A 12,350-nucleotide genomic window follows, 5' to 3' on the forward strand; every position below is an offset into this window, starting at 1 on the left:
GCTAATTACAAGGGAGTCTGGGAAGTGTTCTTTGCTTTTTGTCCTTGATAGTAGAGGAAAGTAATTTAGAAAGGAATGTTGGAATGGTCATTTTGGTGAGTCTTCCTACAGCATGGGAAGTTACTAACCACTATTAATTGTTTTTGTTTTTAACATCCCTTGTTATGAAATTTATTCTTATTCTCCCTCTCCTGCCCATAAACCAACCCAAAGGAAAAAAACCCTAAAATAGTTAAATGTTAAGGAAGTAATCCATGTCCTAGAAGATGGTAAGGATACATCTGCCACAGTGCCAAAAGTACACAACAATCCATCAGAGCAAGAGAATTTACTCCTGTGAACACAGCAAATAGTAGGAGTGTCAGTGTGGTAGTGTTGGTCGTCAGCTCACAAGCCCCACGGCGGGGTGTGATCCTTCTGTGCTGTTGTGGCAAATGAAGTGGGTTGTGTCACAGCTAAGGGACACGGGCCTGTCAAGAACTGTGTTTTACTCTAGTCTTCACTGTGAGATTTTACTCTCCTTGCAAGCTAACGAGTTAGCTCTCATGGTTTCATGGTGCTGATAGTAGATAAAAGGCTGCTGGGTGACAGATGAATGGCTGTTTACTGCTCACAACCATGGCAGTGGTCGGAGTATCAGCATTTTTGCTCTCGTTCCCCAAGTCCCAGTTTCCAGAAGGTGATATGAAGAGGAGGATACCTGCACCTGAATGGTTTGAGCTAGAGTTTTTCTCACATTAATGGACCATTAGCGTCTCTGTCCATCGCTCCCCAGTACTTCTCTTCCAGGGCTGTTGGCTATTCAAACACTTGTGCAAACATAGTTTGAGACAAAGGCAGTTGGTGCCTTACTCACGTGATGCACAGAAATACAAAATACTGATGGAAAATTTTGCCAACGAGGGTCAAGGATTGCTACCTTTTGTAGCAAGCAGCAAACAAGTGTCCCTCCATCGGGAGGCAAGTAGTTGTGTGATAGTAAAACACGCACCCATAGTGACTTAGATGCCTGGCATATGTGACTGGTTACAGAAACTGCTCAGGATGAAGAGCTGGTTTAGACTTCCAGCGATTTGGAATACTGAGCAAACATGTTTGGGGTGCTCAGACCCATGGTGAACTCCGGGTGCCAGAGTGTATCACCACCAGTTATTTTCCTCTTGGAGAACCTCTGAGACTGATCTGGCCGTATTCTAATGAAATCACTATTTCCAGCTCACTAATCTGGTTCTTCTCATTAAGAAGAATTAAGTTGGGGACCCGTTGGTGACTCAGTTGATTAAGTGTCTGACTTCAGCTCAGGTCATGATCTCATAGTTTGTGGGTTTGAGCCTCATGTTGGGCTCTGTGCTGACAGTTCAGAGCCTAGAGCCTGCTTCTGAGTCTGTGTCTCTCTGTCTCTGTCTGCCCCCTGCCCCTCTGTCTCTTTCTCTCAAAAAGAAATATAAGAAAAAAAAAAAAGATTAAGTTGGTGCTTATGGCAGTGATTATACTTGAAATGTTATTACAAGTAATAGATATTGATATTACAGAATACAGTAGTTTAGGATGACATTCAAATATTCCCTCACATCTAACAATTTTAGGTTAGGGAGGTCAGTGTATTTCTGTGGATGTACAGGGGCTCTGGTTCTTGTACAAGAAGGGGCTGCCTTCTTGCTCTGTTATCCCTGAGGGCATGGATGGGTAAACTTTGCCTGGACAGACTCAGAGTAAATATTTCATGTCTCTGTCCCAAGTACTCAAATTTATAGTTCTAGCACAAAAGATGCCCTTAATAGGTATAGCTGTGCTCCTATAACACTTTTACCAAAGCAAGCATTGGGCTGATTTTGGCCCCCACTATAATTTGCTGTCCCTTGTCCTGTGAAGTTGCCTTAGTTTGCATAGTTGAACTTGGTTCCCACAACATCTGTGTTCCAGGATAAAGGAAAGAACATGGCCAGAATTCAGAGAAGTAAGATTGTGTTTAAGTTGTAGATAATTTGGAAGTTGTATGTTTCACATTCTGATCCCAGTGACTCAAACTTACTTTATTCACTGATGTGAGACTCTTAGTCTGAGAAATCTTATCTCTAGCTGGACAGTCATGTGCCATGAGAGTAGGGGAATGAAGGTTTTTGGGCACAATAGCGATCTGCCATAGTGGTATGATGTCTGTAATTTATTTTTAGTGTTTATTTTCAGAGAGAGAACATGAGCAGGGAGGGCCAGAAAGAGTGGGAGAGAGAATCCCAAGTAGGCTCCACACAGAAATAGTCCTCGACTTTTTCTGAATGCCTCAATCTCTACAGTGTCGGCACTCATCCAATTTGCTGGGGTTGTAGATTTCATCTTCTGCATCTCTGCAGCCTTTTCTTTCAGCACAATATTTTACAAATTTTTTTTTTTAAGTTTTTATTTTTGAGAGAGAGGGACAGAGTGCAAGTGGGGGAAGGGCAGAGAGAGAGGGAGACACAGAATCTAAGAGAGAGGCAGGCTCCAGGCTCTGAGCTGTCCGCACAGAGTGGGACACAGGGCTCATACCCATGAGCTGCGAAATCATTACCTGAGCCGATGTCAGATGCTTAACTGACTGAGCCACCCAGGCACCCCCACAAAATCTTTCTGAAAATTCTTTCTGATGTTGACAAAAGCATGTCCTCTCTTGTTCCAATGACAAACACATCTGTTTCATACACTGCAATGCAGGCCCCTTCTGGCTTGGAGTTGGCCAGTTCTTTACACATGGATGCGAGAGCAGATGTGAGGAATGTCACCGCCATCCTGCTTTCTGAGGACTCAGTGCAGAGCCTGACACAAGGCTAGATGTCCAGAATCGTGAGATCATGATCTGAGCCAAAATCAAGAGTCAGGTGCTTAGCCAACTGGGCCACCCAGACACCCCTATCTTATTTTATTTATGGCAGTCCCTCTATGCAGTCAGATCATGAACTAAGCCAAAGTCAGGCCCTTAACTGATAGAGCCACCCAGGTGCCCCTTATTTTATTTATTTTTAAATGCTTATTTTTGAGAGAGAGAGCAGGGGAAAGGCAGAGAGAGAGAATGAATAAATGAATGAAGGAATGAATGAATGAATCCCAAGCAGGCTCCTTGTTGTCAGTACGGAGCCAAACTTGGGGCTCGAACTCATGAACTGTGAGATCATGACCTGACTCAAAACCCAGAGTCGGTGCATAACCGACTGAGCTACCCAGGCACTCCCAGGGATGGCTTTTAAAAGCATTTACAACTTGCCGTATCTCAGTCAAGACTAAATCTTTTTTTTTTTTTTTTTTTTTACTTCATTATTATTATTATTTTAGAGCATGTGGGGAAAGTGGAGCAGAGAGAGAGAGAATGTTGGGCTCCTTGCTGGGCATGGAGCCTGCTTGACTCGGAGTTTGATCTCATGACCATGAGATCATGACCTGAGTCAAAATCAAGAGTTGGACCTTAAACCACTAATGTCACCTCAAGACTAAATTTTTAAGTAAATGGATTTTTGTTGATGACATTAGTGGTTTAATATATAGCAGTATGGATATTAGAAATGGATGCTTCTTACTGAAATTAGTGCTGTTCAAGATATTTGGATTGGCTGAAATATTTCAGAGACCTTTCACCCTGGCATGGACAAGATATAAAAATCTAGTAGGGCATTTACCTTTAGGGATTCTGCTCTGTTCTTGAATTCCATATTTTTGGTGTCCCACCATCAGAGAGGAGGATTTCTGGTAGTCTTAAAGTAACTGTAAAGATAGGAAAATCTTGCCTTTGGAGTTTAATTATGCATCCCTTGGTGACCCTTTCATGCAAGATGGTAATCAGATAAGAATTAGGATTTTATTCAGCATGTGGAACAGGTTATATGCTGTCTTGCTGAGAAATGTTTGCTTAATAAACGTATCTGTTGCAGACTTTGGACTGAGAGTTGCTTTTATTATAAACTTTAGCAAGATGGGTTAAAGGAGTAGCTGATCCTCACCCAACTCTTTCTGTTCAACTTTTTGGTGTTTACCATCCTCTCCAGTAAGAACCTAAGAGTTGTATATGACCGAATTGGCTGAAATTTGTTCGTTCATTTTTTTCTTTTAATTTTGTGCTAAGAACACTCAACATGAAATCTGGCCTCTTAACAGACTGTAAGTGTAAAATACATTTTTGTTGAATGTAGTTACAATGTTGTACGTGGATCTCTAATGCTTATTCATCTGTATAGCTGGAACTATGCCTGTTGATAACTCCCCATTTCTTCCTCCTTTTGCAGCTGGTAACCACCATTCAGCAGTCTTTGATCTTATGAATTTGACTGTTTTAAATGTCTTCTGTAAGTGGAATCATGCAGTATTTTGTCTGTGTCTGGCTTATTTCATTTAGTATAATGTCCTCAAGTTCATTCATGTGGTCACACGTTGCAGAATTTCCATTTTTAAAGAGACTTAATAGTATTCAATTGTGAGTGTATATCATACTTTCTTTATCCATTTAGTTGTAAATGGATATTCAGAATGTCTCTAAACACATTTTAGCTATTGTGGATAGTGCTGCAGTGAACCTGGAAGTGCTAATAGCTCTTTGAGATCCTGATGTCACTTTTTTTTTTTTTTTTTGCATACATATCCAGAAGAGGAATTGCTAGATCATATGGTAGTTCTTTCTTTCCTTTTTAAAAAAATTTTTTTTAAACTTTATTATTGAGAGACAGACACAGAGCGTGAGCAGGGGAGGGGTAGAGAGAGGGGGAGACAGAATCTGAAGTAGGCTCCAGGCTCTGAGCTGTCAGCACAGAGCTGATGCAGGGCTCAAACTCACAAACTGCAAGATCATGACCTGAGCTGAAGTCGGTTGCCCAACCAACTGAGCCACCCAGGCGCCCCTCCTTTTTTTTTTTTTTTTAATGTAAAGTCCCAACGTGGAGCTCAAACTCATGACCCCATGGTCAAGGGTCACATGCTTCGCCAGTTGAGCCAGTGATGTGCTCCATGGTAGTTCTTCTTCTTCTTCTTATTTTTAATGTTTATTTTTGAAAGAGCAGGAGAGTGCTCATGCAAGCAGGGAGGAGCAGAAAGAGGCAGGGAGAGAGGATCTGAAGCGGGCTCTGCACTAACAGCAGAGAACCTCATGCGGGGCTTGAAGTCACGAGCCATGAGACCATGACCTGAGCTTAACTGGACACTTAACCAGAGCCACCCAGGCTCCCTCTTTTATGTTCTTCTTACACCACCAGTGACGACTCCTTTGCTGCTTTTGTCAGAAGGTGATCTTGTCTGTTGCTTCACACACTACATAGGAACTGCCAAAGGTCAGAGCCTTTAATTTCTGCAACAAGTCTGTAAATTTACCTGTATTTATACCCATTCTTGGCATTTGCCTGCTATTTAGAAGGAAAGAAACATTCCTGATCTTATCCCTGCTGCATTCTCTGTACTGGTGGTCGAGAATGTCTGTGGAGAGGAGCTTCTAGGCAGCACAGTGCCTGGGGAATGGGTGCTTGGGGGGCTTGTCTTGGACTGCACAACAAGCTGTTTGTTCTTCTGCCCCTCCTGCTTGTCTTTCCTGTCTTCTTTTCTTTTCCTTTATCTGTTTTTCTTTTTAAATCCTGGCGTGTGCGTGTGTGTGTGTATGTGTGATGATCTCTATCCTGTTTCCCCTTACCTCCTAGCTGTGACACTCACTTGTCAAAAACCATTTACTGTGAATTTTTCATCTCTCAAGTGTTTTTTAGCTTCTTACTTTGTAGAAGAGTCCTTCTTAAGGGCATTTGTTCAAGCATTTCCTAAGCTAAAAAAATGGACAAAACACTTCAAACCTTTTCTCAGCGATCACTCTGCTTCTCCCACCCTTTACAACCAACCATACTTAATTCTGCACTCCTGCCATTCCACAATCCTTTTCACCTTTTCATTGTGGTCTTAGCACATTGGTAATTGCTTTTGCTAAGCGTTTGTTTTCATACTTGGTGTCTCCTTCCCCCTCTTCCATCCTTCCCATCGCTCCTTGCTGCTTCTCCCAGGGGCCAAAGTAAGAAAATATGGTTCTAGTCCTTCTAGTTTCTTTTCATTCCTTTGTTTTTGACTGTATTCTCAGAAATGCAAATAAAGACTCAGCAAACCCTTTGATTCCATGATTGATTCCGGGACAGTTCCCTTTACTGATAGGAAAATAGGATTTTAGGAAATTGAGAGTTTTGCAACTAGCAAAAACCTATTCCCTTTTCACTGTAGTTTTTAATTTTTGGCTTTGTCACTTTGCAAATTGTATAAGTTATGACAGAAGAAAAATAGTAAAGTCACTAATTCTACCATCCCCAAATAATCATGAATAAATGTGTCATGGTGTTACACCTGTAGTTTTACAAAATGGAATCAAAGCAAATGTAATATTTACTGACTTAAATTCTCATGTTTTATTTTCTAGGGATGAATTGCCTTTCTAGAAGGATGTGCAAGAAAGCTAGTCTGTTGACATTTGTATGTCTCTTTGGACACATTGTATAGAATAGAAAGAAAGGTTCTTCTCCGTGCCCCCCCCCCCCATCGTTAGAAATAGGATTTTATCTGGTTTTTAAAAATGTTTTTTTCTGGGGCACCTGGCTGGCTCAGTCAGTGGAGTTTGAGCCCCATGTTGGGTGTAGAGATTACTTAAATAAAATCTTTTCCCCCTGGTTTTTCAAATTAAGATTGTTGCAGTTGGCATTCTTTTCATTGCCTTTTCAGTGTTGTTTTTTTTTTTTTTTCCCCTAGAGTTTATTTACTTATTTTGAGAGAGAGAGAGTGTGAACAGGGGAAGGGCAGAGAGTGAAGAAGAGAACCCCAAGCAGGCTCCACACTGTGAGTGCAGAGCCCGATGTGGGGCTCGAACTCAAAAACTGTGAGATCATGACCTGAGCTGAAATCAAGAGTTGGATGCTTAAGTGACTGAGCCACCCAGGTGCCCCTGCCTTTTCAGTCTTTAAGGGTGACATTTGCTTGTTGGTAACGTTAAAGAATTGGGTTCGATTTGGGTGGGTACTGAAGTGTGGATAGATCGTATGAGGCATTGCCATTCTTCTCAAGGAGCACATCTAATGTACAGTCTGTCATCCTGGCAGTGTTCCACCTCATGTTGTGGTCACATTGGATGATATCCCAGGGAAAACTCAAGTATTCATGGACGTGGTGGGGAGTGCCCACCTGATTGCAAATCTTCTTGAGTGATAGGTTTCACAGACCCTCCCAGCATGACAAAACGTCTTCACACCTGCTTGTCTTCCCTATCTTCCTTAGTCTGTAGTAGTTTAGAATGTACTTAAAAGCTTTCATTCAGATCTGGTCTAGTGTACTGCTTAACACTAAGATGCAGTGTTTTTAACCAAGGAGAGTATGTTTTCCAAGCATATCTTAGGCATCTAATGGACTAACATGAAAATGTCCATTAACTCAGTTTTAAAATTCAGGCACAATTTCTAACCTATCTGGATCTAAGTGTTTAAAGTCATTAAAAAAAGTCAATGAGGAAGACGATTTTTTTTCAGTTCTGTAATATGAAAAACACACTTTGTTCTGCTATATTATTATTTGGAAAATAAAAGGCCAGTTCATGTACTTTTCTCCTATTTAAATAAAAAAATTGAAAATATAAAACTAAATGTTGAGGAAATTAATAATTAAAAACCTGTTGGAAAAGTTTCTGAAGATTACTTTGTACTTAAAATCTTTTATTTTTGTCTTTGAAACTTGTAGCCAGCAGTAATCCTAGTTAATTGATTAGTTCTGTTTAAACTTTTCCACAATTGTTACATATTACTGAAGTATATAAAAAGGGATTTATATTTTTCAAGATACTGAAGTTCTTGAAACATAAATCCATCTAGTCATTGATAGGCAGTAATAAGTTGCTCTTATTACATGGCTTGAATGTAGTTGGTTTTGTATTAGCAACCCAGTGAAATCACATCAGGCATTTAGTACAACAATGATGACAAAATTGCAATTGAGTTTCAAAACTTTTTTTTTAAAGCTTATTTTGACAGAGAGCACAAGTGGGGGAGGGGCAGAGAGAGAGGAAGAGAGAATCCCAAACAGGCTCTGTCTGCCAGCACAGAGCCTGCTGGCGGGGCTCGAACCCATGAACTGTGAGATCATGACCTGAGCCAAAGTTGGATACCTAATAGACTGAGCCAGCCAGCTGCCCCGAATTTCAAAAGTTTTTAAAATTGAGGTGCCTGGGTAGCTTATTCAGTTAAAGGTCTGGCTCTTGATTTTGGCTCAGGTCATGATCTTGTGGTTCAGGCGATTAAGCCCTGCGTCAGGCTCTGTGCTGAGCATGGAGCCTGCTTAAGATTCTCTCTCGCTCTCGCTCTCGCTCTCGCTCTCGCTCTCGCTCTCGCTCTCGCTCTCTCTCTGTCTCTCTCTCTCTCTGTCTCTCTCTCTCTCTGTCTCTCTCTCTGTCTCTCTCTGTCTCTCTCTCTCTCTCTCTCTCTCTGTCTCTCTCTCTCTCTGTCTCTCTCTCTCTCTCTCTCTCTCTGTCTCTCTCTCTCACTCACTCTCACTCACTCACTCTCACTCACTCACTCTCACTCTCACTCATTCTCACTCACACTCACTCTCACTCACTCCCCCCCACCCCATGCCCCACTCCCTTGCTCAGGCGTGCTTGCTTGTTCTCTTAAAAAAAAAATGCTTCTTAAAAATTACTTCACGGCGAAGAATATAACTTAGCAGTATTGAAAAGTACTTTCTATCTTAGACTTTTGGGGGGGTGGGCTCATAAATGTCCAGGTATATGCAAGTGCTCTAGTTTTTATGTCTGCTTTGTAAAATAAAGTTAAACTGATGGGAAATTTCTTAAACTGGAAGACCGTTAGGGAAATCCATTTCAAAGATACATGAATCCCATTATCATTTTAGAATAGGTTCTTTTTAGAAGTAAATAAGTTATTCTTTTCAGGAGTGAATGCCTACACTTAAAAATAGATTTAAAATGTTTTAAAATAAGTAGTCTTAAAAATGGACTATATATTCTGAAGTTTTGAGTAGACTAATGCACACATCTCCTCTTCTAGGAGAAAGGTAAAATGGATGAGGATCAAATGTGAGGGTATTTAAATGATTGTCAAGATTCTGTGGCTCATGTGTAGTGATAGTGAACTCTTTAGTGGTGAACTTTATGCTTAGTGCTGACCTGCTGCTGTGTAGGGACACTCACTGTGTCCCTTCATTCAGTCCCTTTAATTATCCCCACTTGCTTGGGGAGCTTGCTTAGAACTGAGCATGAGTGCTTCTCGGGAAAATACGGGGCTACTCTGGCTACATGTAACAGGGTAGTTTTTGATATGGGATTTATGTATTGATGAACCAAGTAAGGGGCTAAAGTTGTTGGCAGGGGGTTTATTTAATCAAATTGGTAGGGAATATTCTGGAAGTTACCTGGTTAGAGAGTGATTAGGCTTCTAATAAATGACAGTCATGGTTAATATACCTCTTGAGCTTCTTTGTTCCACTCTTCTTTTTTAGTGCACTTTTTAAAAGAGATCTGACTACCTAAATGATATGTGAGACAATCAGATTTGGAATTTTGTGTATATTTGCAGGGGATGGGAGTTCTTTGTGCTGGGAGCATCTGTTAATGCAGAGATTTGTCTCTTCAGGTTCACGTGAAAATGGCGGACGAGGCTGTCTGTGTTGGCCCAGCTCCCACCAGTAAAAGCTACCTCAACATGGATGCCATCATGGAAGCCATTAAGAAAACCAGGGCCCAAGCTGTGAGTCTGAATGAATCTATCTACTGCAGCTGTTTCATATATAGTGAGCAGAAAGCTAGAGTTGGTATTCAGGAAAAAAAAAAATAAGAAAGAATGATTGAAAATGCTGTTGCAGTTAGTTCATGTCATACGAGTTAAATGTGTCCGAATTCGCTACTGGAAATCAAAGGCTTTGTAGCATCTGGCAGTGTTGGTCGCTGATCCTGCAGGTGGCTGTTGGATTCAGCTTTCACACCAGGGAGCAGTTTCAGTTCATTTCCAAATTTGCTAGGGAAAAAAAAATCCCAATTAGTTTTGAGTATTAACCCTTTCAGTGTAATAAGATTAAGAAAAAAATCTGTATTACCAGTAGGATCCAAAAGATTCTTCAAGTTCTCTTTTAATCATGTTAACCTTAGGACACCTGGTTACACTTCCAGAATAAAAACTATGCAATTGGTAATTATTTCAGTTTGATAATGTCAGTGGAATACACTTGACTTGCACGGAGAAATAAATAATGCTTTCCATGTCTAATTCTGTTTGAATGGGGTGGAATCCAGGGAAGGAACTGGTTTCTGACATCAGGAATAGTGTTTTGTTGTTGGTGGGTATATATGTTTCATATCAGAGAACTAATTATATATAATGTTGTAACTACTGGGAGTCATCTCTGAAATGGAATGGAAACAGCCAACACCAGCAATTAGCCTGGAGTGCTTCAGTTAGCGCTCACGTGTCTTTGAAAGAAATGTTGTAGTAAGATACAGGTTTAAATAAAAACTGAATTCATGAACCCATATTATAGATGTTTACAGTTTATTATCAGAATTAATGAAGGTAAAGCTCTTAACCTTTTGACGACAGCTTGTCAGAGTGCAGTCTTTCATGAAATGTTTCTGTGAAATGCAGTTGATGGAGTGAAACTTTTCCTGTGATGCAGTCATTTCAATTCTGTACCATGTTCCTAAAGCGTTTAAAAATCTCAGATGTGTAGCTACTTCTAGATTATGATATTGGCTCCTTCCAAAATTTGACTTTCCTTCTAGCAGACTTGTTTTCTTGGAAATACATTCAATGCTGACCAGTGATAGAGTGGCTACATTTGTTTGGCTGGTGTGGTAGAACAGGACGGTAGAACTTCAATTGTAGCAGCGAGGCTTGTGAGAGAGGATTGCATAAAGTGGTTGTGAGTGGCTAAATGGGTTGGGCCAGGGGAGAAAGAGTAGACGTCTAGTTAGCATAAAAAATTTCAGAATACAAAGAAAAAGTAAAACCAGACTTTGATTTTACCTAGATTTGACAGAAACTGCTCACTGGATAGTGGTTGGGTATATTCATGTTATTAGGAATAAAATGTATTTGTTGGCTTACCCAGGGTTTTAGAAAGCAGTAGTTCCTGGGACTGTAAAGGAAGGGGAATTAGGAGTTTTTCATCTATCCGTAAATGGTTTTGTTTAACCTTGTACTTCAACCCACCAGCCATTAGAAATTTCTCCACTCTTGTGGCCAAAGGCAGCCTCAGAAGAAGTAGGGAGAATTTGGGTCGTGTTGAATAGCATAGTCAGATGTAGGTGGATAGGCAGAATTATGGTCCCGATTGTGGCTAGGAAAAAGGTAGTGTGCTGCAAGTGAATGCTGCATAGTCAGTCTCTTGGAATTTGGGTCTGTATTCAGGAATGTGAGTTGCGGCTGCCAGTATTGAGGAGAAGTAACCTTACTCAAGGCCCTTAAACTATAAGTACAATAATGCACTGTGTTGGTTACAAAAGGTTTTGTGAAATTTTTTGTAAAATTGAATGTGTGTTTTGTTTTCATTTCTAAGGTACATCCAGGTTATGGATTCCTTTCAGAAAACAAAGAATTTGCCAAATGTCTGGTAAGTTTGTCATGGATCAGAATCTGTTGACTTCTATCTCAGAAAGCAGCGTGATGGTATTGCTTTTGTAAATGTGGGTCATGATGCATTAAAGAATTTTAATTGACCCATCAAGTCTTTGAAAATTACTTGTAAAAAGTGAAGAGTTTTTGTTCTGAAACCCAGGTCTTTGGTTTAAAGAATAAAAGTGGAAGAGTTATGAGATCACCTTTATACCTAGCTAATGACACTGAGTTTGTCATATACTATATGGACTTTTTAAAAATTCGACTCTTCAGATTTGTAGCTAACTATGTCAAAGAGTCCAGTGATTTATTATTATAACACAAGCATGGACTGTGAAGCCAGAAGTAAGATTCTATCTATTTCCCTTTTCATTGCATATTGTGATATTTAAGATCAAATTTCTGTTTTGGGAAAAGACTTTTGTATTACCAAAGTCTTTTCCAGATATTACCACGTTGGTTAAATGAATTGAACTACATTCAAGATGGTACTGAAAACTTAGTGTTCAGGTGCTAAACTAGGATTTTGAATGTTTCAAAAAACTCATTGGATCAGTTATCCCAGGAAGTATCTTAATTTACTATTCTAATATGTTATACTTTATTTCTGTGAAATATTTATATTTTGTTGTTTCATGGATTCAGAATTACTTACGAATATAATTTTCTAGATGAAATTTTGACTTAAGATCCATAAATTTAATTTGGACAATTTTTGAGATCCTAGAGTTCTAGTTTAGAATGATTTATTTTAACCAATTA

General features: G+C 40.0%; 1 protein-coding gene across 4 annotated transcripts in view; it reads left to right on the plus strand.

Moving 5' to 3' along the window:
• The window catches only part of PCCA (propionyl-CoA carboxylase subunit alpha), a 483,211-nt gene that overhangs the window by 123,769 nt on the left and 347,092 nt on the right, over window positions 1-12,350 (plus strand). For all 4 annotated transcript variants that reach the window (XM_049647162.1, XM_049647163.1, XM_049647160.1 and 1 more), the window contains exons 5-6: window positions 9,612-9,725; window positions 11,530-11,583. In XM_049647162.1, coding sequence (XP_049503119.1) covers window positions 9,612-9,725; window positions 11,530-11,583 — 168 coding nt within the window. The remainder of the gene's footprint in view (window positions 1-9,611; window positions 9,726-11,529; window positions 11,584-12,350) is intronic.

This window comes from Panthera uncia (assembly GCF_023721935.1).
Source record: "Panthera uncia isolate 11264 chromosome A1 unlocalized genomic scaffold, Puncia_PCG_1.0 HiC_scaffold_16, whole genome shotgun sequence".
Classification (NCBI taxonomy): Eukaryota; Metazoa; Chordata; class Mammalia; order Carnivora; family Felidae; genus Panthera; species Panthera uncia.